This window comes from Procambarus clarkii, chromosome 44 (genome assembly GCF_040958095.1).
Source record: "Procambarus clarkii isolate CNS0578487 chromosome 44, FALCON_Pclarkii_2.0, whole genome shotgun sequence".
NCBI classification, from domain to species: Eukaryota; Metazoa; Arthropoda; class Malacostraca; order Decapoda; family Cambaridae; genus Procambarus; species Procambarus clarkii.
The window spans coordinates 27,712,919-27,740,835 of record NC_091193.1 but is presented as its reverse complement, the minus strand read 5'-3'; the positions used below and the strand labels follow the sequence as shown (position 1 = coordinate 27,740,835).

General features: G+C 41.5%; 1 protein-coding gene across 2 annotated transcripts in view; it reads right to left on the bottom strand.

The window, feature by feature from the left end:
- Positions 1-27,917, bottom strand: part of LOC123745431 (uncharacterized) — a 299,139-nt gene that overhangs the window by 95,746 nt on the left and 175,476 nt on the right. For both annotated transcript variants that reach the window (XM_069300864.1, XM_045725999.2), the window contains exons 8-9: positions 26,255-26,343; positions 25,809-25,876 (exon numbers count right to left, since the gene is read on the bottom strand). In XM_069300864.1, coding sequence (XP_069156965.1) covers positions 25,809-25,876; positions 26,255-26,343 — 157 coding nt within the window. The remainder of the gene's footprint in view (positions 1-25,808; positions 25,877-26,254; positions 26,344-27,917) is intronic.

Genomic DNA, 27,917 nt, shown 5'->3' with positions numbered 1-27,917 from the left:
TTATATATAACGTCTGTATATAAAAGCAAAAACAGTATGGTGGGAGGTGAATGGTGGCAAGTCAGGTGAGGTGAGGGAGGGAGGGAGGGGTCCATAGAATTACCCCAATCGCCCAAATCAGGCCAAAACTACCCAAATCGTATTAGCATTACGTAAGTAATGAAGAAATATGGTATATTTACTTACTATAATGTTGGTGCTACACGTAGAACATGATCAAACCTATTTTTACTCTGAAATAATCTAATTTCATAACGAAATGAGACGTAAATATGTGAGAGGTGACGCCATAGGAAGTCGACGGTCCAAGCGACAATTGTGTGGAGCGACTTATCCAAGATATATGGTCGCTTGGAGAGTGTTTGCTGCCATAACAGCCTCCTGTACACAGTGATCCAGTCGTCGTATTTCATGGCTCAAATTGTCGCAAATTTAATTGGTAATATTAACAAGTAGAATGTGTATTTATAATAATATTTTTCATAAACAGCCACAAAATATTTAATATTTATTAAAAAAAAGTGTTTGGAAGTTAAATCAATTCCACATGACAATAAATTTGTTATATAGATACTAGCGTTATTCGTTGGTATGCGTTCGCTATTTAAACTACTCCAGTCCTTTTCGTTCATAGAACACCGAACCCTACACGCTCTCTGATATATTGCTTAATTAACAAATATTCACAAATAAAGATTATATTTATATATGTTATCAGAAAGGCAGATATAAAATAGTTTGTGTTAATGCATCACAGAGATTATACCTTATTAGAGAGGAAAAATATTCATATTTTAAACAAGGCTTCTTGGCCGACGCTCTCCCTTTCGATGGGAACTATGACCTTTTGAAAATCAATGTTAATTGAATCTATATATTGTAAAAAACGAAGTTTTTTATGTCATCAGAAAGACATATAAGCTGCATGTTAATACTTTGGTATAAATATAACTGAAGTGAAAGTGAAGATATATGCCTTTTTATAGTTACTTGATGGCTCGCTCAGGGAGTGTGAAGGCCTGCACACAAGCCAATCAATTTTATAATTAATATACATATATGCAAAGTAACGTCAAAGGTTTTTATTTCAGAATAAAGACAGATGTAGACGATAATGTAAATACATTTCAAGGAAAACATATCTTAAATGAAAGCAAAGATATGGTCAAATAAATAGGCAATATCACACCATCGCCAGTGTCCGGACACATGAATATTCGCATTAGGTAGGTGAAAGGAAATGTACCCAACCATTTCCATTTACGCGACCAGTTTCCGTTCTTATGTTCTTACTTACATTTATTGAAATTTATCATCATCATCATTTACAGAAATAAATTAACATAAAAATGTAGTAATTTTAATACACAAAACAGAAGTAGATATGTATGTAAATTATGACGCAGGATAGGATCACTATTGCAGAACTATTCGCATACTTTGTGTCATTATATACAGTACTGGAATTTAAAAAAAATCGCTGAATTCAGAGAACACCATCATTGGTGTCCAAGAAAAGTGTAAGTACTTCATTTATAATGATGTGCTGCCCGAAATCTTAGCGAAGTATCTAAAATTTGCTTACTGTAAGTAATTCATGCAAATGATTGTAAAGCCGTCGCCCAGTTGGTTGGGTGTGGAGCACATGACTGTTAAACTGCCGCCCAGTTGGATGGGTGTGGAGCACATGACTGTTAAGCTGCCGCCCAGTTGGGTGGGTGTGGAGCACATGACTGTAAAGCTGCCGCCCATTTGGGTGGGTGTGGAGCACATGACTGTTAAGCTGCCGCCCAGTTGGGTGGGTGTGGAGCACATGACTGTTAAGCTGCCGCCCAGTTGGGTGGGTGTTGAGCACATGACTGTTAAGCTGCCGCCCAGTTGGGTGGGTGTGGAGCACATGACTGTTAAGCTGCCGCCCAGTTGGGTGGGTGTGGAGCACATGACTGTAAAGCTGCCGCCCAGTTGGGTGGGTGTGGAGCACATGACTGTTAAGCTGCCGCCCAGTTGAGTGGGTGTGGAACACATGACTGTTAAGCTGCCGCCCAGTTGGGTGGGTGTGGAGCACATGACTGTAAAGCTGCCGCCCAGTTGGGTGGGTGTGGAGCACATGACTGTTAAGCTGCCGCCCAGTTGGGTGGGTGTGGAGCACATGACTATAAAGCTGCCGCCCAGTTGGGTGGGTGTGGAGCACATGACTGTTAAGCTGCCGCCCAGTTGGGTGGGTGTGGACCACATGACTGTAAAGCTGCCGCCCAGTTGGGTGGGTGTGGACCACATGACTGTTAAGCTGCCGCCCAGTTGGGTGGGTGTGGAGCACATGACTGTAAAGCTGCCGCCCAGTTGGGTGGGTGTGGAGCACATGACTGTTAAGCTGCCGCCCAGTTGGGTGGGTGTGGAGCACATGACTGTTAAGCTGCCGCCCAGTTGGGTGGGTGTGGAGCACATGACTGTTAAGCTGCCGCCCAGTTGGGTGGGTGTGGACCACATGACTGTTAAGCTGCCGCCCAGTTGGGTGGGTGTAGAGCAAGACTAGTAATTGGACGACTCACCATAGATGTAAAGTGCCTAGTATAGTGACTTGTGAGCCTCTTGTTGAATCATTTGTGATACAAAGATTATTGATGTGTGTATTTGTGTGGGTGATTGAATATGTATGTGAATGTATATGTATGTATATGTATATATGCAATTGACGATCACGAAACAATAATCATTTGTATGCGGAAAATTCCATATTTCATTTCTGTGGATTTACCGCATATGTATATATATGTACATGTATGTATGATTATGTGTACATGTATATATAACATTAATAAGAGGAAATGAAGATGAAGAAATGATAAAAAGAATGGCAATAGTGGATAGTAGTAACACACTTAAGAATTATTCAGTAATAAATACAAACTCGTCCTTCACCTATGATAAAGGAAAGTTAACTTGGAAGGATTCAATTTACATGAGATTAAGATTAGGATACAAATATATCTGGCAATACGGAGTTGATGTCAGTGAAAAAGATAAGGAGTGTAAATTATGTAGTGTGCCGCACGCCCACACCTTAGAACATTATGTATTAGAGTGTCAACTTATTGATAACTATAGAAATAAGGAAATAAGTAATGTACCACATCAAATTGTTTGTATGTGTGATAATGGTATGATAGACAGTATACTTAGGAGCTACAAGAATTTTGCCCCAAGAGTGTAACAATTATATGCTGTACTTACTATATTAACCTGCAATGTTAAATGGGATTCTTGTAATGTTAATTGTCTATTTGTACTTACTGAATTTGTGCGCCCCTTGAGGGACTTGAAGTAGAGGGGGTAGAAATAGCCTAAGTTACTCTATCCCTTTGAGATGTATTTTTTTCTTGTCTCAATAAACATACTTGAACTTGAACTGTAAATATTTGTGGCTTCCTGACCATAAAGTTACCGCCGCAGAGGGTAAGAGACCGGATGTACCCAGTATACAAGCCGCACTAGCTATTAGTTCATATAAGCTGACAACTTACCCAGATAAACATTACTTCCTAATTATATATATATGCAAATAATACAATTAAAATGTTTAAAACGTGATTATATATATGTATCATGTGGACAGTTTTTAATGTAATTTTTTCTCCTGATATTCGGGTTCTTTATTATGCTTCATCTTGAGGCAAAGCCCAATACCTTACGCCATATTGATGCTCTGTCCACAGATCATTCTCTCTCTCTCTCAAATCATATACATTGATGGTTTCCTACACCGCCACACGGGTGCAGCTGCAAGTGCAGTTGCCTCTACCCATCAGACAGAACTATTTGCCTTGCTTGTTACACTAAAATGTGTACAAGTGTGTGTGTCTATGTATGTATTAACACGATGTACTGAACGGGGTGAGAATAGCTTGAGCTACCTCATCCATTTGTGTGTATTTTACCTCAATAAACTTATTTCAATTTCAATTTCAATTCAAGTCTCCAAACTTGATGCATTAATTGTAAGTGATTTTCTACCATCCTGCATTAATTTTAAGTGATTTCTATCATGCTTAATTGCGCGCAACTCTCTAAGACACAATTGTAACATGACCGTGTCTGAAGCTAGACAGAAAACACAACATTATTAGTGATGGTAACATAAGCCATTTCATGTGAATTCCATCTTCGTTGACCTCCGAAACTTGAGGAATGGTCCAGAAAATAGCTACTAAAGTTTAAGTCAAGTGTGAAGATACTTTAGTTGATACTTAGATACTTCCAATAAGTGTAAACATAAGTGCTGACGATGCTACCTTCCTCTATTCAGACCCCAACCCAAACGCACTATATAATAATGAAAATAATAGATTTAAAAAGTCCACTCATGGATGTAAACTAACAAACTCACATCAAACATAAAAAAGACCGACTACTATTTTTGTTCGAAAGTAAATCCTGAAACCAAATTCAACTTCAGATACACAATGTTAACATTAGCAATAATGATTATGGAAAGTTCCTTGACCTATACATAGACAAGAGACTGAACTTCAGCATCCACATACAACACATATGTGAGTGGTGAGAGAGAGAGAAAGAGAGAGAGAGACAGACAGACAGAGAGAGAGACAGACAGAGAGAGAGAGAGAGACAGAGAGAGAGAGAGTGAGAGAGTATTCACCTAGTTGTGTCGGCGCGAGTTGAGCTCTGCTCATTCGGCCCGCCTCTCAACTGTCAATCAACTATTACTGACTAATTTTTTTCTCTCGCACACACACACACACACACACGGAAAATGAAAAGGAAATGTGTGAAACATTAAATGAAAAGTTCCAAAGTGTGTTTGTACAAAATGAAATCTTCAGAGAACCAGACACAATAAGAATTCCAGAGAACAACATAGAGCGGATAGAGGTGTCTAGAGATGAAGTGGAAAATATGCTAAAGGAGCTCGGGAAGAACAAAGCAGCTGGCCCAGATGGCGTTTCACCATGGGTTCTGAGAGAATGTGCATCTGAGCTCAGCATTCCACTTCACCTGATCTTTCAGGCATCCCTGTGTACAGGAATCGTAGCAGACGTGTGGAAACAGGCTAACATAGTTCCAATCTACAAAAGTGGCAGCAGGGAAGACCCCCTCAATTATAGACCTGTATCATTGACAAGTGTAATAGTGAAAGTATTGGAAAAGCTAATCAAAACTAAATGGGTAGAACATCTGGAGAGAAATGATATAATATCAGACAGACAGTATGGTTTTCGATCAGGAAGATCCTGTGTATCGAATTTACTCAGTTTCTATGATCGGGCCACAGAGATATTACAGGAAAGAGATGGCTGGGTTGACTGCATCTATCTGGACCTAAAAAAGGCTTTCGACAGAGTTCCACATAAGAGGTTGTTCTGGAAACTGGAAAATATTGGAGGGGTGACAGGTAAGCTTCTATCATGGATGAAAAATTTTCTGACTGATAGAAAAATGAGGGCAGTAATCAGAGGCAATGTATCGGAATGGAGAAATGTCACAAGTGGAGTACCACAGGGTTCAGTTCTTGCACCAGTGATGTTTATTGTGTACATAAATGATCTACCAGTTGGTATACAGAATTATATGAACATGTTTGCTGATGATGCTAAGATAATAGGAAGGATAAGAAATTTAGATGATTGTCATGCCCTTCAAGAAGACCTGGACAAAATAAGTATATGGAGCACCACTTGGCAAATGGAATTTAATGTTAATAAATGTCATGTTATGGAATGTGGAATAGGAGAACATAGACCCCACACAACCTATATATTATGTGAGAAATCTTTAAAGAATTCTGATAAAGAAAGAGATCTAGGAGTGGTTCTAGATAGAAAACTATCACCTGAGGACCACATTAAGAATATTGTGCAAGGAGCCTATGCAATGCTTTCTAACTTCAGAATTGCATTTAAATACATGGATGGCGATATACTAAAGAAGTTGTTCATGACTTTTGTTAGGCCAAAGCTAGAATATGCAGCTGTTGTGTGGTGCCCATATCTTAAGAAGCACATCAACAAACTGGAAAAGGTGCAAAGACATGCTACTAAGTGGCTCCCAGAACTGAAGGGCAAGAGCTACGAGGAGAGGTTAGAAGCATTAAATATGCCAAAACTAGAAGACAGAAGAAAAAGAGGTGATATGATCACTACGTACAAAATAGTAACAGGAATTGATAAAATCGACAGGGAAGACTTCCTGAGACCTGGAACTTCAAGAACAAGAGGCCATAGATTTAAACTAGCTAAACACAGATGCCGAAGAAATATAAGAAAATTCACCTTCGCAAATAGAGTGGTAGACGGTTGGAACAAGTTAAGTGAGAAGGTGGTGGAGGCCAAGACCGTCAGTAGTTTCAAAGCGTTATATGACAAAGAGTGCTGGGAAGACGGGACACCACGAGCGTAGCTCTCATCCTGTAACTACACTTAGGTAATTACACTTAGGTAATTACACACACACACACACACACACACACACACACACACACACACAAAAGCTAGAATATGCAGCTGTTGTGTGGTGCCCATATCTTAAGAAGCACATCAACAAACTGGAAAAGGTGCAAAGACATGCTACTAAGTGGCTCCCAGAACTGAAGGGCAAGAGCTACAAGGAGAGGTTAGAAGCATTAAATATGCCAAAACTAGAAGACAGAAGAAAAAGAGGTGATATGATCACTACATACAAAATAGTTACAGGAATTGATAAAATCGACAGGGAAGACTTCCTGAGACCTGGAATTTCAAGAACAAGAGGTCATAGATTTAAACTAGCTAAACACAGATGCCGAAGAAATATAAGAAAATTCACCTTCGCAAATAGAGTGGTAGACGGTTGGAACAAGTTAAGTGAGAAGGTGGTGGAGGCCAAGACCGTCAGTAGTTTCAAAGCGTTATATGACAAAGAGTGCTGGGAAGACGGGACACCACGAGCGTAGCTCTCATCCTGTAACTACACTTAGGTAATTACACTTAGGTAATTACACACACACACACACACAAACAATCGACCGGGTAAACAAGGATAAACTATTCAACACTGGTGGGATGCGAACAAGGGGACACAGGTGGAAACTGAGTACCCACATGAGCCACAGAGACGTTAAAAGGAACTTTTTCAGTGTCAGAGTAGTTAACGGATGGAATGCATTAGGCAGTGATGTGGTGGAGGCTAACTTCATACACAGTTTTAAATGTAGATGTGATAGAGCCCAGTAGGCTCAGGAATCTGTACACCAGTTGATTGACAGTTGAGAGGCGGGACCAAAGAGCCAAAGCTCAACCCCCGCAAGCACAAATAGGTGAGTACAAATAGGTGAGTACACACACACCAGGAAGCAACCCGTAGCAACTGTCTAATTTCGTACCTATTTACTGCTCGGTGACATCACATTAACATTTACAGAGAGTAGGGAATTAATTAGGTATCTGGGAGCTAGTTAACTGTTGTGGGATGTATATCTTGAGGTACTGTATACAATGTTCACAACAGAGCAATGTATAATCATTTCATTGTATACAACACATTGAGAAAGAATGAAGGTTAGATCCGAAAATTATTGTGTGGCTCTCTCATGACTTGTTTCCGGCGCGAAGAGTTGTGAATTTACATGAAAATGTACCAACAAAATCTTGTTACATAGCAGTAGGAGTAACATTTACTCCCTAGGTCCACGAGTCTAGAGCGCTGTCCACTCGGCCACCACCTCCCTTATGAGAGGGAGAGAGTGAGTGTGTGTGTGTGTGTACTCACCTAATTGTGCTTGGGGGGTTGAGCTCTGGCTCTTTGGTCCCGCCTCTCAACTGTCAATCAACTGATGTACAGATTCCTGAGCCTACTGGACTCTTATCATATCTACATTTGAAACTGTGTATGGAGTCAGCCTCCACTACATTACTGCCTAATGCATTACATCTGTTAACTATTTTGACACTGAAAAAGTTCTTTCTAACGTCCCTCTGGCTCATTTGGGTACTCAGTTTCCACCTGTGTCCCCTTGTTTGCGTACCACCCGTGTTAAACAGTTTATCTTTATCTACCTTGTCAATTCCTCTGAGAATTTTCTAGGTAGTGATCATGTCTCCCATACTCTTCTGCCTTCTAGTGTCGTGAGGTGCTTTTCTCGCAGCCTTTCTCCGTAGCTCATGCCTCTTAGTTCTGGGATTAGCCTAGTGCCATATCTGAACTTTTTCAAGCTTCGCCTTGTGCTTGACAAGGTACGGACTCCATGCTGGGGCCACATACTCCAGGATTGGTCTTACATATGTGGTATAGAAGGTTCTGAATGATTCCTTACACAGGTTCCTGAAGGCTGTTCTGATGTTAGCCAGTCTCGTATAATCACACACTCACGTGTGTGTGTGTGTGTGTGTGTGTGTGTGTGTGTGTGTGTGTGTGTGTGTGTGTGTGTGTGTGTGTGTGTGTGTGTCTGTGTGTGTGTGTGTGTGTGTGTGTGTGTGTGTGTGTGTGTGTGTGTGTGTGTGTGTGTGTGTGTGTGTGTAAAATATACACTGAGGACAGGCAGCTTGTGCATGTCTATTCGTTAGGTGTATATCAAGGTCCACCTCCAAGGTCGAACTACTGACCTCCACATTCACCCTGGGCACAAGTAGTCTCGAACCACTAACCCCAGGAGCAGGAGACAGTAGTTCTATTAACTACTTTACCTACAGCATAAAGAAGAATTCCAGAAACAAGAAATGGCAGTTGTTAACTGCTTCTGGAATCCTTCCTCGAATGTAGATGTTGCAAGGTTCTTTGATTATGTAAGTTAACAATAAAGAACTAGATACAAATTAAATGTGTGCTATAAAATATGTGTATGTGACATATATTCATATAAGCACAGACGTTGCGGTATTCAGAGTAAGGACAGTTTTTCCTCAGACCCATGCTCACAGTTCCTAGAAACCAGGACAATTTAGTAATCATGCGAAACTGCGGCATCTCTTACCGAGTCCATTTTGAACAAAAGGTAGTGAACAAAGATATCGAGTACATACAAGCAAAATATATATTCAGGCATTAAGTGTGCAACTTCATCATAGTGAATAATAATAATGGTTCTGTCAACTATGGGTTTCACAATAAACTAAAGGTAACAGGATGAGCATGGGTTGCACAAACTATTGGTAACAGGATGGGTATGGGTTGCACAATAAATTAGGATGAGTGTGTGTGTGTATATTATAAATATGTGTGTGTGTGTATATATATGTATGTCGTACCTAGTAGCCAGAACACACTTCTCAGCCTACTATGCAAGGCCCGATTTGCCTAATAAGCCAAGTTTTCCTGAATTAATATATTTTCTCTAATTTTTTTCTTATGAAATGATAAAGCTACCCATTTCATTATGTATGAGGTAAATTTTTTTTTATTGGAGTTAAAATTAACGTAGATATATGACCGAACCTAACCAACCCTACCTAACCTAACCTAACCTATCTTTTTAGATTAGGTTAGGTTAGGTAGCCGAAAAAGTTAGGTTAGGTTTGGTTAGGTAGGTTAGGTAGTCGAAAAACAATTTATTCGTGAAAACTTGGCTTATCAGGCAAATCGGACCTTGCATAGTTGGCTGAGAAGTACGTTCTGGCTACTAGGTACGACATATATATATATATATATATATATATATTATATATATATATATATATATATATATATATATATATATATATATATATATATATATATATATATATATATATGTCGTACCTAGTAGCCAGAACGTACTTCTCAGCCAACTATGCAAGGTCCGATTTGCCTGATAAGCCAAGTTTTACGAATTAATATATTTTCTCTAATTTCTTTCTTATGAAATGATAAAGCTACCTATTTCATTATGTATGAGGTCAATTTTTTTTATTGGAGTTAAAATTAACGTAGATATATGACCGAACCTAACCAACCCTAAATATTCTTTCTTTCAACCTTTCAAATATTCTATCTCTAATGCTAAGTATATTTAATTCTTTCCGCATGTTGAGAACTTTGGTAGTTATAGGACAGCCAAGTATAATTCTGAGTGCTTCATTTTGCATTTTTTCCAGTCTATCAATACTTTTGCCATTCTGCAGGACCAAAGCTGATGCATGATAGTCTATCAGAGACCTTATATACGCTAAATACATCATTCTTGCTATTCTAATATTAACACCGTATTTCGGGCTGTACCCCACTACAGTTCTGAGAGCCTTGAGTCTGTCTCTACATTGTTGATGTAACTTATTGACTGCAGGTGAGGTACAAGGGACAGAGACACCAAGGTATTTGAAAGAAGAGACATAGTCTATTGGTATGTTGTCTATCTTAAGTTTTCGTGGTCCACTTTTGCGGTTGCCAATTTGTCTGTTAAATACCTTAGTTTTAGTAGCGTTGATTACAAGACCAAGGCTCTCACAAGCTGTATGTATACAATTTAAGACTGTTTGCATTTTGCGGTGGGTTTTAGTATGTACAAGGATGTCATCTGCATATCTGATAGTGATGTTTGCCGGACTAGTTGGGATTGATTTTAGTAAAGCATTAATTAGAACATTAAACAAGGTAGGACTAAGTACTCCTCCTTGTGGGGTGCCTAGTTGCATTACTTTAGTTTCACTCTTGTAGCCTTGGAACAGCGCAGAGGACTTCCGGTTGGTAAGATAGCCTCGTATCCACTGTAATAAATGTCCCCCTATATCCATTCTCGCTAATTCATACATAATCACTTCCCTATTAGCAATATCAAAGGCATTTTTTAAATCAAGAAATGTTGTGTACTTGTGCCTTTTATCTCCATGAACAGTAAGAAAGGTTGTGATACAGTTGTGTACACTTTTACCATGTGTGAAACCATTGATATCAGGTGACATGTGCTCTTTAACTCTATACAATAATCTATTAAGCACCATTCTCTCAAAGAGAGAATGGTGCTTAGTTGATTGTCTACTATTCTCTCAAAGGTTTTGCACATGCAGCTGGTCAGTGAGATGGGACGGAAAGCATCCGGTTGGCCAGGCTTTGGTACAGGTACCGTAAGACTGGTGGTCCATGATACAGGCAACTGCCCAGAGACATAGCTGTCATTAAACAATTCTAATAATGGGTTACCGGGTACACGATGTAGGAGTCTTAGAATATCATAGGTGATACCGTCCTCACCAGGAGCAGTGCTACTGCCCCTGGAGAGGGCTGCATCCAATTCATAATCTGTATATGGAACATCACATTCATCATGTTGCTTGCTCAACATGAAATTTATGAGAGAATTTCTGTCTGTGGACCTCGCCTGCAATTTCTCCCCAGTGCTAGCTGGTAGCATTCCAAGGCTGGAAACCTGAGCCCATTTTGCAATTAACTGATTGGCTTTCTGTAGCGGGTTTGGGTGTGAAACTTGTCTACTATTTTTACCAATAATTTTGTTTATGCCTTTCCAGGCTTTGCCCAGGGGAGTATGCAGGTTAAGTCCACTAACAAAACCCTCCCATTCATTTTGTCTCAGTTCAGTCATTCTCTCCCTTGCCGCTGCAAGCGCGGCCTGAAACAGTTTTAACATTTGAGGAGTTCTAAGGCTCTTATATGCTTTACCTGTCTGTCTAGCAATTGATTTAAGCTCTTTCAGTTTAGCATCATCATAGTACTGGTTGTGTCTGACCTGTTTACCAGTACTTCTTTTTGTTTGGCGTGACTCACTATTTTTGATGGCCTCATAGGTATATGGGTACATCCGGTCTCTTACCCTCGACCGCGTCGGTACCTTTATGGTCAGGAAGCCACGGATATTTACAATGGGGCTCGGTCAGTCAATATGATTCCTTTGACATCACTCAACTTATGTATTCTGTTCTCGTATTGACAATTTGAATGATATCAAGAATATTTTGAATATCTCTGACATAGATGGTGCTGTAGTTGATTGTTGTTCATGACCTGTCCAGTGGGTCGAGACTGGTCTCATTAGCATCTCTCAGATTAGTGGGAAGAAATTCTTGCTGCAAGAATGTGTGTTCTCAGAGCTAACTAGGGTAACTTGAATACTTATTTCCTAAATAAATACTTTAATTGTAAATATTTGAAAATATATGGTATGTTTCCGAATTTCTGACGATATAAAACATATTGTGGTTTATAATTAAGTTCTTAATAGTGATCCTATCCTGCATCATAATTTACATAATATCTACTTCTGTTTTGTGTATTAAAATGACTAATTTTTATGTTAATTTATTTCTGTAAATGATGATGATGATAAAGTTCAATAAATGTAAGTAAGAACATAAGAATGAAGGTAACTGCAAAAGACTTATTGGCCCATACGAGGCAGCTCCTCGTATGGAGCTGCCTTTGATAAGTAATTACCAAAGAAGGCACCAAGCCGGGAAGGCTGTGTAGCACAATAAAATAAGTCTACTGCTCCTGAAGAGGACGGTATTACTTACAGTTTACTGAGATTAGTCTCACAAGTACCAGGTAATCCACTTTTAGTGTTGTACAGAATGAGTTTAAGTGAAGGAGTATTACCTGATGATTGGACAGTGTCATTGTTCCCATCCCCAAAGCACACTCAGATAATTATAGATCCATATCTCTAACATAATTTTGTCTATTAGCACAGTTTTCGGCGTGAAGGCATTGAGTAGATCTCGGCAATACAAGAAGTTTCAAGCTAAACTTTCTAATATGCTACACTCACCTGAGGTCCGTAGAAGAGCGAAATCTGATTATGCATTTTGGTTCTACAAGGTAGCCAACTCCATCAAAATATTAAATATGTACCCAACTCAATTAACGATTAATCAACCAATTACTCCATGGGATAACTTGGATCTAGCAGTTGATTTTGTAAATGCACCCAAGAAAGATAATGTACACTCTACATTATTAAAACAGTTAACACTGAAAAGCATCACTGAGAGTACTCAGGGTATGGGTAACGATGTGTATCAGTGCTATACCGACGGTTCTGTAGAAGGTGGACGATGTACCGGATGTGCATGTAATATATTTGAACAATCTTCTCTCGTACATACATGAATGAAGCGCGTCAATGATTGGGCAAGTACAACTCAAACCGAACTTGCAGGCATATACCTTGCCACTGAATTTTTAAAACACAAAGGCAGTCGACTTATATACTGTGATTCGCAGAGTGCACTCCTGGTATTGAACGCACATAGTAGTGACACCCAGAAAATAGTCAGTGATATTCGAATGAATATTTTAGCTGCCAAAGAAAAGAAATTTGAAATTAAATTCCTATGGATACCATCACATGTTGGCATCTCAAGGCATGACACTGTTGATATGCTTGCAAAGACAGCCTGTAGAAAACCAGTGGTAGAAATTTATATGGGTGTTTCATTAGCAGTGACAAAGAGAATACTTAAGCAAACATCTAATGAAAATCTCACCGACCTAACAAATTCACAAAGACCTGAAAATTGTAGCATTAAATATTATGATAGATATCGTGCGGAGACATTCACATACAGGATTAATGGAACAAGAACCCAGCAATGTGATGTTATAGTGGCCATAATACGCTTGGGATATAGACGTATCTGGCAGCTTTCTCAAAACCCAAATGTCGAGTACACAATGTGTCAACTTTGTGAAAGAGAAAATATGCACTCCCTTGAACATTATATTGTAGAATGTCCCATACTGACTGACTTTCGCCCTCCTGGGCTAAGGTATGCTGAACTGTGTAATTACTATTTGAGTACTGGAACACTTGATGATATATTGAACTTGTACCCTAGATTGACCATGTAACGTATCAATTATACAATGAATGTATGTGATGTAACTCTATAACCTGAGCTTGTGAAAGCACCTTAATCACCTTCAGTGATTAAGTGCTTAATTGCACACTAGTTTCTCTATCAGTTATCTCACCTTGTCAGAGTAAAAGAGACAAATATATGTGTATGTATGTGTGTATATATGTATGTATATATATGTATATGTACGCATACGTCTGTGTGTGTATATGTATGTGTATAAAGTATATGTGGAAGCTGGTCAGAATTCAATTTCACCTTTGTAAATGCACGTTAATGACACTATGTAAAAGACACATCGAACACTTTATGTAGGGCATACGTAAATCTGTGTATTTATGTATTTACGTATGTAGCTTAGCCTAGCATTTTAAAAACACTACAATCACCTTATGTGGTTGATTGTTCAATAAATCCCTGAACTATATGTTTAACAAATCTCTAACCCTATCAATGGAGTTAGTTAGTTTAGTTCTTATATTATGCACCCTATACCCATCTTTTGGGCGGTAGTGGAAAGGGTTAGAGTCCATGGCGGACTGAAGAAAATGTATATATGCTGGTTAGCATTGTTAATGTGTGGCCACGTCTGTGGTAGAAAATAATACAAAAAATCAAATAAAGGTATTATTGAAACTTTATAGGAAAACATTAAATCCTAAATATATCTTTAATATTATACTTGAAATATTGTATACTTTGCTCTCTCCATCGTACTTCTGCACCTGCTGGCAAGTGGTTCGGTGCAGTGTGCAGGTGATGTTCATTACTGGGTGAGCTGGCAGGTGGTGCTCACCTGCCAGCTCACCCAACGAAAATTTGGTTTTTAATACACTTACACATTTATTGGGTCTTTCCTTCACCTTCATTCAAGCACTAGGGTATTACAGTAAGTGTTTTAATTATAATATTTATTAACGTTATTATTTTTAATTTTTATTATTATTAGTATTATTATTAACAGGAGAGGATCGAGTGTGTGTGTGGGGGGGGGGGGTATTATGGTACACATGTCCACATCCCAATGCCCGCCCTTCCAGGACTGGGGGTGCGGGGGTGTACAATAACCTATACCCACATCCGGCGGCAGCTTGTCGAAGGCGGAAGTGTAGCCTAGACAATTTGTCATGATAATTAGTGATGACTCTTATTTTGATTATGGGTCCGTAATCCAGTTAAGCTTTTATTCTTAATTTATATTACAATGCTGGTAAAATACACTTCTTGATGATGAGTATGGAGTACAAATGAACTCATTGTGTACCCAAGTTCAAGTTCAAGTATGTTTATTGAGATAAGCAATAAATACATCTCAAAGGGATAGAGTAGCTTAGGCTATTTCAACCCCCCTCTAATTCAAGTCCCTCAAGGGGCGCACAAATACTGTGACTACAAATAGACAAATAACATTACAAGAATCCAAACAAGAATTGTGTACCCTATACTCACAGGATGAATATAGGGTACACAAACTACCACTCACATCATGGGTATGGGTTGCACAAGAAACTCGCGCAGAGGATGAATATGGAGAGCAAAGTAAACAAAGATTCACACGATGAGAAAGGGTTGCGCAATGTCCTATGACTCACAGAATGAGTATTAGCTGCACAATAAACTACAGGTCACAGGATAAGTATGGGTTGCACAATAAATTACAGGTCACAGGATGGGTATGGGCTGCACAAACTACCGGTAACAGGATGAGTATGGGATGCACAATAAATTACGGGTCACAGGATGAGTATGGGTTGCACAAACTGGTTGGGTAAATGGAAATGGTTGGGTACATTTCCTTTCACCTAATGCGACTATTCATGTGTCCGGACACCGGCGATTGTGTGGTATTGGCTATTTATTTAACCATAACTTTGCATTCATTTAATAATTATATTAAGATATGTTTTCCTTGAAATGTAGTTACATTATCGTCTACATGGCTTTATTCTGACATAAAGACCTATGGCGTTACTTTGCATATATGCAAAGTAATTATAAAATTGATTGGCTTGTGTGGAGGCCTTCACACTCCCTGAGCGAGCCATCAAGTAACTATAAAAAGGCATATATCTTAACTTTCAATTCAGTTATATTTATGCCAAAGTATTAACATGCAGCTTATATTTATGTCTTTATGATGACATAGAAAACTTCGTTTATTACAATATCTAGATTAAATTAACATTGATCTTCGGAAGGTCATAGTTCCCATATCGGTAAGGAGAGCGTCGGCCATGAAGCCTTGTTTAAAGTATGAATATTTTTCCTCTCTAATAAGGTATAATCTCTGTGATGGATTCACAAAAACTATTTTATATCTGCCTTTCTGATAACATATACAAATATAATCTTTATTTGTGAATATTTGTTAATTAAGCAATATATCAGAGGGCGTGTAGGGTTCGGTGTTCAATGAACGAAAAGGACTGGATCACTGTGTACAGGAGGCTGATATGGCAGCAAACACTCTCCTGGCGACCATATTTCTTGGATAAGTCGCTCCACACAATTGTCGCTTGAACCGTCGACTTCCTATGGCGTCACCTCTCACATATTTACGTCTAATTTCGTTATGAAATTAGATTATTTCAGAGTAAAAATAGGTTTGATCATGTTCTATGTGTAGCACCAACATTACAGTAAGTAAATATGCCATATTTCTTCATTACTTACGTAATGCTAGGACGATTTGGGTAGTTTTGGCCTGATTTGGGGTGATTGGGGTAATTCTATGGACCGGGAGGGAGTGGCAGCTAGTGGCGGGTTGCCACTGGTTGCCACTGCCACTCAGCATACCAACCTAGTGGTTCGTTATGGTGAACACGAATGTAGATACTTATATATAACGTCTGTATATAGTGAATAAAAATAAAAACAGTATGGTGGGAGGAGAATGTGGGCGAGTGAGGTGTTGAGGGAGTGAGTGGCAGCGTGTGGCGGTCACTCCTCATTACTTTTTGACTCATAATAGCAACTTAGTGGTTCGTTATGGTGAACAAAACATGCAGATACTTATATATAACCTGTGTAAATAGTGTAATAACTGAAAGTATTTGTTCACTGTTTGATGAACATAATTGAATCAACAATATGCACACCTTATTTTTGAGTACAGCAATGATTCACTCATTTTATTATATAAATATATCACACTACACACTATTCAATAATATTACAGCAAAAAAACTACTAAAAATCACAGACATTGAAATAATTAGGTAATTATATCTTTGTGGCAACTCCGGCCTGACAGCTGGTGAGCAACAGACCATCTGGGACGCACGCTGAGTCAGCGCCTGTTTTTTGCCAGACTTCCCCCCACTATAGCGAGCAATATATGCCACTTACAATTTTTTTATTATTTTTCCCATGATCAGTGAACACAAATTAACAGGTTTAGATGACTTTTTTTTTTTTTTTTTTGGGTATGCGCCTGTGGGTGACACATGCTAAATAGCCAGGTGCCATTTAAGGGTTAACCAAAGATAAAAACTAAGAGGAACTTACCTGGGAGGCGGTCACGACTCGCTCCTCAACTCGAAGTCGAGAAAACTGGCTGCAACCGCCAACCCAATGCAACACATGCCCGACTAGGGCCACGAACATTAACTAGGTAGTGAGCGGCCAGGATCCTGTTCGACCTCCAAAAACCCTGTGCCTGAATGTCAACCGAAGACATGTTACCGAAGACGGCAGCCAAAGCAGCATTACAAATAAACCAAAGCGCATCCCCGGCCACCGAGGCTGTGGCGCGCAGGTAACGGCGACGAGACACAACCGGACAACACATGATGCACTTCCGGCCAAACCAACACAAGGACCCCCTCCAGAAAGCAGCAGTCTCATTCTTCGCCAGGAAGAGAGACTGCTGCAACTGAGCAAACCTATCACCATGACCAAAAGAGCAGAAACCTCTGTGCCGGAGAAGAGCATGAAGCTCCCCAACCCGATCCCCCCAGAGGCCAATGTCAACATGAAAAGAGCCTTCACAAAACAATCTTGAACCAAAGGGCCACAACAAACTGAGGAGGAGGAGAGAAAAGAGAGCACCCGGTCCATTGAGCAGGACGGTTCAGGTGGCACATGAGCAGGTTGGATGTGAAATAATGCACGAGACAGCTTGTTGAACTGGGCCAAAGAAACATCCACCCCAAACGCAAGCTGAAGTGGATCCGCCAGTGCCACATGATACGAGGCAACAGTATTCAGAATAAGATGACAATCCTGAAACAACCAGGACTAGACGGACAAGACAACCTGTGCCGAAACAAGAAAACCTATGAAGGGACAAGAAATGACAAAAGGACCGCCAGGACACTTCATACTGCCACCGAGATGAAACATGCAGATGGGACACCATCAATGAAGCCACCTGCTCCCCATACAAATGGTGATAGACCTACGTTAGAAAGACCAGACACAAAGACTTGAGAAGATCAAACCAGTTACATAACAGATTGGCCCGATCTGCGGGAAGAACCCCGGGTTCAGACACCGAACAAGCAGTACATGAAACCAAGGCTGGGCCGGCCACCAAGAGGTCAAACGGACTACTCTCCCTTGGTAAGTCTCCAAGCGAACTAGATCCTGGAAAAACAGCAGAACAGGGGGGAAGAGGTACAGGTAACCCCGCCTCGACCATTCCTGCCTGAAGGCATCGACCCCGACGGCCTCGCAGTCAGGGAAGGGCATCACATATACTGGGAGATGCCTCAACCACGCCGACCACCGGTGTGAAGAGAGCCACCTCTGGGAACCCGTAAGTCTGGCAGAGCCAACTGAACGAGTCGGCGTCGACCATCCATTCCGTGGACAGGGGAATGAACCATGACAGGTCATCTGCCAGGACGTTGGACACCCCCCGAACGTGAATGGTCAAGAGAGCCAAACCCCAAGAACTCTGCAGACGAGTCACCCGAAGCGACCTGTCACAAAGAGCAAAGGCCCAAGTTGAACACCCACGGTGCAGGCAATGAACCACCGAGGAGCAATCCGAATCAAGCCGGATCATCGATACTGGCCGGCCTGGTGAGCACTGGTCATAAAGCTCCAGCCAAGAAACGACGTGTCTGAACACATCAAGCAAGGGCTTAGGTAGGTGCCAAGGCACTGAATCCTGAGAAACCCAACGAGGAAGCCGGCGATGCAGCAGCCAACGTCAGGCACCTGGAGGCCGAACCCAGCGATTGCAAGAGTGGCGGATGGGGCATCCCCAAAGGAACCAGAACAGCCGACAAAGCCAAACCTGACCTGGCGATAGATCATCATGGCAAAGTTTAGATGCCTGCACAAACCCTCGAGCAAAGGCCTCATTACCCGGGAGCCCCCCAGAAACAGGTGAAGGCAGGATCGCAGCCACAGCAGAGCCTCAAGAGGGAGACACAAAGAAGTGGTTCAAGAGTCCCACACAAGATCCAGCCAAGAACGAACCTGAGAGAGAACCAGATGGGACTTTCTCCAGTTAACCAGGAACCCGAACCCAGCAAGCTATGAAAAAAACAAATCCCTGGCGAGCAGACACATGGACTGGCTGGGAGCTCACACTATTCAGTCATCGAGGTAGGCCAGAACCCAAACCCCCTAAGAGACCCAGACAGGCCACCATGACCCGGGTAAGATGTGTGAAAATGCGAGGTGCCAGATTCAAATGGAAGGCAATGGAAGTGGTAAGCCTGATGCCCCACAACAAACACGAGCAAGTCCCTGAACCCTGGATGAATCGGGACATGCCAATACGTGTCCCAGAGTTTCAGGGACACCATCCAAACACCCAGCTCCAAAAGAAGCCAGACCTGGGACAGAGCAGTCATCCGAAAGGAGGGGCAATAGACCCAGGGGTTCAGATGGGACAAGTCCAAAATGAACCGCAGGTCCACAAAGTCCCATTTCGGAACCGAAAACAGGCAGGAAATCCACATGAGGGACGTGGACGTTTCGACCACACCCAAGCAAATCAACTCCAAGATAACCAGACAGAGTGCAAGAGAAGATGCCTGCCCCCATCAGCCCTGAACCCCTTGAAGGAGGAGGGGTGACTCAACGCCACTGCAGGCCGCAAGAAACGACCCGAAAAGTCCACAAATTGTGGGACCAGTTGTGAGAAAATAGCGTGAGCCTCTCCCCCCCCCTCATTGCTCTGCCAATGCGACGAACCACAAAAGGGCCAACTCCCCTTATATGAACCGACTTACATGCAGAGCGATCACCACGCTGACGAGTCGTTATCAGTTCCAAAGACTGTACTGGCTCCGAAACTGGAACCACTGGCCTACCACGACAGGAGAACCCCGAACCCTGGCACAACCCTTCTGGGAAGACCCCCCCCCCCCCCCATGAGCCTCCTAGAGAATCAACAAGTCTGACATGGACGACAACTAGAAGTAGCCACCTGCAGATACTGCACCACCGTAGACTCTGCAAACAGCAAAGGACAAAAAAGCATAGAAAACTTAAGAGCCTGGGTCCAAGTGGATTTCAAGGACTGAGCAAGCCCCGCCTGCAAGGACACAAGACGAGAAGCAAAGAACAGACATTGCCTCCCACAGGATCAATGCAAACAGCTTCAACAGCATAACCGATGCTTGCATCGCCGAGACCAGTGCATCAGACCCAGGATCAGCCCCAAGCACCTCCACGTCCTCCTCAAGCCAGTCTGAAGACAGCTCGAAAAGGGGAAAAAATGCAAGACCGAAGCCAAGTGGCCATGGGCGCGCAACTCCTCAGCAACCAAGGCACCGAAAGTGAGGGAACCTGCATGTGAAGCCATACCAGGCCAACATCCCAAGGAAAGGCAGGGGCAAACAAACATGAACTAAAATGCTGAAATTTGCCCCCTCCCCCGCCCCAGCATGCGGGACCAACAGAACGTATGCCATGCCCCAATAAAAATATAGGACAGTCTGCCAACCAGGATGACTCTGGAACTTCGTAACACACCCCAGTAAGGAAAAGAACCAAACCAAACTCAAGAGAGGCAGGATCCATTATCGAGACGTAATCAGTCACGCAGGTGGTTAGCTGCAATGGCCTCCTGCACATCATGAGGTGGGTCGAAGGACTCCGGGTCGAAGGTGTCACCAACAGGTGTCAGCTGTGCAGGCAGCATGATTGAGGCAGAGCAGGCGAGTGTCACCCCGAGACAAGGGAACAAAGCAACCTTTCAACTCTCACAAAGCGAGATGGGACCCAGTGGATGCATCCATCTGACCACCGAGCCCCAGTAGGAATTTCCAGGGCCCTTAGATGCTCTGCTAAGGAATACGCAGGTAAGGTACTGCAAACTGGCTCCCCACACTTCCAACAAACTGCTAAAAGCTGAACCCCCCAGGACATGTACACTCACGGGGACCTAATGGAGGACCACCAATATACAATAGGTATCAACATCAAGGGGCAACCCCCCCCCCCCCACCTCCACCCGGCAGGAAAAAACAAACAAAAGAAAAACCCTGCAAGAGCACAACGACTCGGGCGGAACAGAGCGGGCCGCTGTATTATAGTGAAAAACAAGCTGCACAGTACCCTGCACCTATACCAGTGACGAAGCTACCTCCTACCCAGAGGCAAACAGGAGAGCATCAAACATTCCAGCTGACTCCATAGGCAGGCAATCACCGAGCAGCAAAAGACCACAGCAGAGGCATGTCCCAAATGACTTGTGGAAAATAACCCCAAGCCACAAGGGCAGTGCTTACAGGGCACCTAGGGAAGAGAACCTTATTCGTATGTAGCCGAGTAAAGGTGAAATTACTCCTGGCTTGCACACCACCACAAGACAGAACCACACCACAAGACACAGCACTGAAACAAAGCTAGAGCCAGAGTTGCACAACCACCAGGTCTCACATCAGCCACAGAACTGAAGGATGAATAGCCGGCACGGGGGTCTGGGGCCCCCCCCCTTCCCCCTCCCAGGAAGGGGGGAGCTGTGCAGACAGCAGCAGTGATGGATGTGACGTCTATGCTTGTTTGCTGTTTTTCACTTGGAGTTCTGTCCAACAGTTCGGCTTTCAGAAGCCATATTTGAACCAGATTGGATTTGTTTTGGGGTGCCTACCTTTCTGGGTGCCTGACCCAGTCGATGGCAGACAGAATGCTTCTAATCACACAGGGTTTTCTATAGGCCATTGCTCCTCATGCCTCTGAGGGAAAGGGGGCCAGGTTCAGGTTCGTGGTCCCCGGTAGGCCTGGAACTCCATTCGCTTGACTGATGCCAGGGTCTGATACATTCATGTCACCCCAGGTAGCTCCAGGGAGCCAAAGGGGCTTCCCCCAGAAAAGTCTCAAAAATGGTCAGTATACTTTCTAAAATCAGATATTATGTTCCAAACTCTGCTCTCCTCTCATTATACTATGCGCTAATCGACCTCTATCTTACATACAGTACCTGTGCATGGGGTTCAAGCACTGCAAACTACCTCAGACTCATCACTACCCAGCAAAAATTTGCTATCACAACAATAACAAACCATTTTCAGACAACACACAGCCCCCCTCCCCCTGTTTAAATCCCTCAACATGCTAAACAAACTTACTCCACACATTTTCCTGTGCAATTTACATGTACAAAACCTTGTTCCTAAATGCAAATCCTGATTTGAAACTCTTCCTTGACAGATGTAATAGAACCCATAATCACCATACTAGAAATAAATCTCTTTTTGATATCCCCAGAGTCGAACTAAATCTGTGTACACACACTATGCAAATAAAAGGACGTAGTCTATGGAAGTCGCTCCCTAATGAATTAAGAAGCTGTCCAACTTATCCCTTATTTAAAAGTAACACCAAAAAAGTATCTAATTTTATCCTCATAGTTTTCTACCTAGTGCTTCAAACTCGCACTGTATCTTGTGATACTCCAAAATGTGCACCTAAGTCATATAACATCACCATAGTAATCACTGCCATCATCTTATATCATGGTTGTTATGTTCAATGCAAATTTCACTACAATGTATCTAGAAATAATCCTCAAATTATGCTACAATGTACCTGGTGATAATCCTCAAATTTTACTATAATGCACATGCTAATTTTCTTCAAATTCTCTTACAATGTACCTGTTAACTTTTTCAATTTTGCTACAAATTATCTGCTTATAGTTATTTGTTAGAGTAAGGACCTGCCCAAATTGGTGTGCATTTTAGTGGCTCTACAAAAATGTAAAAACACCAATGCTATGTCCTCTCAAAAAACTCAATGTACCTTCCTGTAAGTATCCACTCAATTTAACGGCCTCTTTTATACCGATCTGCCGGTATTAACGACCGGTTTGGGAGACCGGTATTTGGAGCCTGCTATACCGGTCTGTGGTCGATATTACCGACGGTCGGTATTGGGTTTGTTGTGGCATCAGCGTCCCCTCACATGGCGACCAGGCCACCGACCTGGATCGTCCAGAGTCATATATTACATCTTAATTTTCTTTTAAAATGATTCACTTTAATGAAGAAAATTGTAAATTATTATTAATAAAATATTTTGAAACAGTTTTTATTAAGCAAAAGTCTTTGTTTTCTTATTAACACTTTCGCGCTTTAGATTAGAGATAACTCGTCGCCGTTTTTTCTTACGATTCCGCATAACAGCCTACTTTTCTCGTCCATCGAAAAAATATTTCTATAAATTCCATTTTTTAACCGAAATGGATGGGGATACGTTTGTTTTGTAGAGAATTTATTTGCGAATTTTTTGGTACCAGAATGAATATTATATCACATAAACTTCTATGAGTAAAAAAAAAATACACAAAGTATGTTTGGGGGTGTGGCGAGCGTGTGGCAGTGGGTTCCCTTTAGCCGTTGATATATCCAACACGTGGGAAATATTTGTATGTGTTATGTATATGTCTATGTAGGGAATTTTACTGCGATCACTGTCATACAAATTATGAAATGTTTCAACAAGTATAAACATGACAAACATCAAACGAACGAAAACAATGCGTTCGTTTCTGCCGCGAACGCATACTGAGCGACGTGGTTCTATATTTGGCGCTTCTCTTACACATGCTTTGTACAAATGTTATACAGTTCATCTTATAGAAAATTTTATTGCGAACACATTGGTATAAAAAAGAAATACGTACATAGAAAAGTAGGGTCAGGAAACGTATAAACTTTCCAAGCATGATTTCCCCCCTGTGTTTTCGCCAGTGCGCTCGCGGCTAACTACTCTCCACTTCACACACTCTTGCGGGTGGGCAATTACCTATATTAAACATTCATATGCATATGTCCGTGTAGAGAATTTTATTGCGATTCCAATGATACCAAAATTAGCGATGTAGGACAACTGTAGGCTTCGCAACCATTAAGAGAGTGGAAACATTTTGTTGCTGTTTGGCGCTCTCGGCGAGTGATCTGCATAGTTTTTTATTTGGTGTTGATACTCCTTATGATTGGGCGGCTTTTTATAGGTATGCTCTTATAGACAATTTCATTGCGAACACAGTGATACCAAATTTAAATACGTGCGCCTTCAATTATTGTCAGGACAGTCAAAAGAGTGTACACTTTTTCGGTCTTACCGCATAGGCGCGCGAAGTGCCGAAAGCATCTGGGGTATTGTTTTTTTTTGAGCGCCGAGAGCGCGAAAGTGTTAAATACCTTTTATAGTATAGGCACTAGGTATTTTTTTTCCCACGGACCTAGAATGTACTCCGCCGGGCCATGTGTTCCCATTGTTTACTGTGAAGTCGCGCGGCTAGCTTCAATTGTGAAGGATATTACTGTACTGTAATTGTGATCTTTTTAATTTACAAAATGCCAAAAGTTACCCAAAGGAAGCGCCTGACGGTTGCACAGAAGCTGGAGTTAATTAAGAAACTTGATAAAGGATATTCTCATGCACGAGCAGCAGCAGAGTTTAACATTGGGAAAAGTACAGTAAGTGACATCAAGAAACAGAAGGATACTCTATTAAAATATACCTGAAAATAAGTGTACATACAGTATGTACCCTGTATACAATATAAACAATATAAAACAAGCGCTGCAGAGGATGACGTAATCTTCACAGCTTCGTAATCTTCAGCTTCATTAAAAGTAAGTCAATTTACCTATTTTATTATAGTATTACAAGATATTAATTGGTTTTTTTCAACAAAAGCTACATATTAGTCTCTGCAAATGTATATTCTATCGTCAGCAGAGAATAGGTGAGCTCAAAATATTTCGTCTTGGCTAGCTCTCAGTGACAAGGCTCGATCGCCATTGTTATGGCATGGCCGCCACAGCCTGTGTTGTAACATTAAAAATACATTACCTGCACTGTTCAGGGTAAATCAAAACACATCTCTAAAATATTACTGAGAAAATATTAACTTGCTGATTGATACATGAAATATTTTGCAATACAAAGGAATGAATCAATTTTTTCCCACCCATCTGGGCTTGATCAGACCGTGTTCACACATCATCCATGCAGCAGCCAACAACTGGCTTAATCGTCGGTGTGGCACTAAATTGGAATGCAATTACACAATGAACTTTATTTAATTTTAGTTATACAGTATAAAATATATCCTCCCTGAATGTTACTTGAAAAATTACCCGACCCGACTTAACTTCGGAAATAACGGAGCTCCGGAAATAAGGACCAGGGTACAGCCCCATATAGGCCGTTAAATTGAGTGGATACTGTATAAATAAATACAAAAAATTTCATGCGAGGAGTTGTGGCAGTATTTACTTATAAAGAGGAGCCTTATGATTAGCCAGTAGTACCACTTTGCCAGAGTTAGCTTAAAATTCTGGGTCCTCTCACCTCCCCATGACTTGGCCTGTGTGTAGGCTTTCACTGACAGGGTAACCTACCTTTGTTTATGAGACATGCTGGCTCATGTTTATAAATTTAATTTTAAAAGATTGAATGAGGCCAAACCACATCAAATATTCCAGGTTATCATTATACATTTAAATATAATATAGGAAGTGTTACAACAGAGCCAAGCACCCATAACAGGAGAGAATACAAGGCGCATGTAACAAAGTGTGTAGCGAGAGCCAGAGGCCCTCAAGTAACACTTACCAAGCATGAACTCGAGGACATTCGCACTGCGTCGTTTGAGCCACAAGCAGTTGTAGTTCCACTCGCCACTGTCAGGATGGAGACGGAGAAGTGAGAGCGGTGAACAGGATACAAGAACACGAAGGGGATTGAGGCAGATTTAAGAAAGAGACGAAGTGTGAAGGGTGAAAAAGGCTGGTATAAGAAAAACTAGAACAATACTTACTCAACCCTAAGAACTCATTTATTCTCCTACTCATAATTTATTACCAGTCCCACATTAGCTTTTATTTTTTGTATCCCACAATGCCCTCACCTAAGCCCCCCTGATCAGGTTCACTCCTTCACCTAAGCTGCTTCCTCTTTCCCTCACCTGAGCTGTGATCCAAGCCGCCCCCCCCCCCCCCCCCCCCGGAACACTGGTGCTAGTGTCAAACCCTGAGGCACTAACGCAGCCCAGGACATACCAGTGGGTGCGGGTGTACACGATGTAGCGCTCCCCGTCATCCATGTCCTTGACGCAGCGGGCAGTGTACGTGCGGTAGTTATGGTAGTCCTGCGGGTAGAGAAGGTTGGTTTAGGTGGGGGTAGTCCTGCAGATAGAGAAGGTTGGTTTAGGTGGGATAGTCCTGTGGGTAGAGAAGGTTCGTTTAGGTGGGGTAGTCTTGCAGGTAGAAAATGTTGGTTTAGGTGGGGGTAATCCTGCGGGTAGAGAAGGTTGGTTTAGGTTGGGTAGTCCTGCGGGTAGAGAAGGTTGGTTTAGGTGGGGTAGTCCTGCGGGGTAGAAAAGGTTGAATTTCTACCTACAAACTGCTATAAACAAAAAATTATTTCTCCGGCAGCTTTGTTTCGTTAATTTAAATCTATGACCTCGTTCTTTAAGTTCCGGGTCTTGGGAATTCTTCCATATCAGTTTTATCGAGTCCTGTTACTATTTTGTATGTAGTGATCATATCGCCTCTCTTTCTTCTATCTTCTAGTTTTACATATTTAATGTCTCTAACTTCTCCTTGTAGCTCTTGTTTTTCAGTTCTGGGAGCCACATGTCTTTGCACCTTTTCCAGTTTGTTGATGTGCTTCTCAAGATATGGACACCATACAACTGCTGCATATTCCAGCTTTGGTCTAACAAAAGTCGTGAACAATTTTTTTTAGTATTTCTCCATGTATTTAAATAAATTCTGAAGTTCGAAGGTGTAGCATAGGCTCCTAGCACAATGTTCTTAATGTGGTCCTCAGGTGACTGTTTTCTATCTAGAACCACCCCTAGATCCCTTTCTTTGTCAGAATTCTTTAAAGATTTCTCACATAATTTCTTGGTTGTGTGGGGTCTATGTTCTCCAATTCCACATTCCATAACGTGGCATTTATTCACATTAAATTCCATTTGCCAATTGGTGCTCCATATACTTATTTTGTCCAGGTCTTCTTGAAGGGCATGACAATCATCTAGGTTTCTTATCTCCCCCATTATCTTAGCATCGTCAACAAACATGTTCATATAATTCTGTATTCCATCTGGTAGATCATTTATGTAGACAATAAACATCACTGGTGCAAGAATTGAACCCTGTGGTACTCCACTTGTGACATTCCTCCAGTCCGATACATTACCTCTGATTATGGCCCTCATTTTGCTATCAGGAAATTTTTCATCCATGTTAGAAGCATACCTGTCACCCTCTAAAATGTTCATTTCCAGAACAACCTCTTATGTGGAACTCTGTCGAAAGCCTTTTTTAGGTCCAGATAGATGCAGTCAACTCAACCATCTCTTTCCTGTAAAATCTCTGTTGCTCGATCATAAAAACTGAGTAAATTTGTTACACAGGATCTTCTAGATCGAAAACCACTGTCTGATATTATATCATTTTTCTCCAGGTGTTCTACCCATTTAGTATAATTTTTTTCCAATATTTTGACTACAGTATTACACTTGTCAATGATACAGGCCTATAATTGAGGGGGTCTTCCCTGCTGCCACTTTTGTAGATTGGAACTATGTTAGCCTTTTTCCACACATCAGCTACAACTCCTGTACACAGGGATGCCTGAAAATCAGTTGAAGTGGAATGCAGAGCTCAGATGCACATTCTCTCAGAACCCATGGTGAAACTCCATCAGGACCAA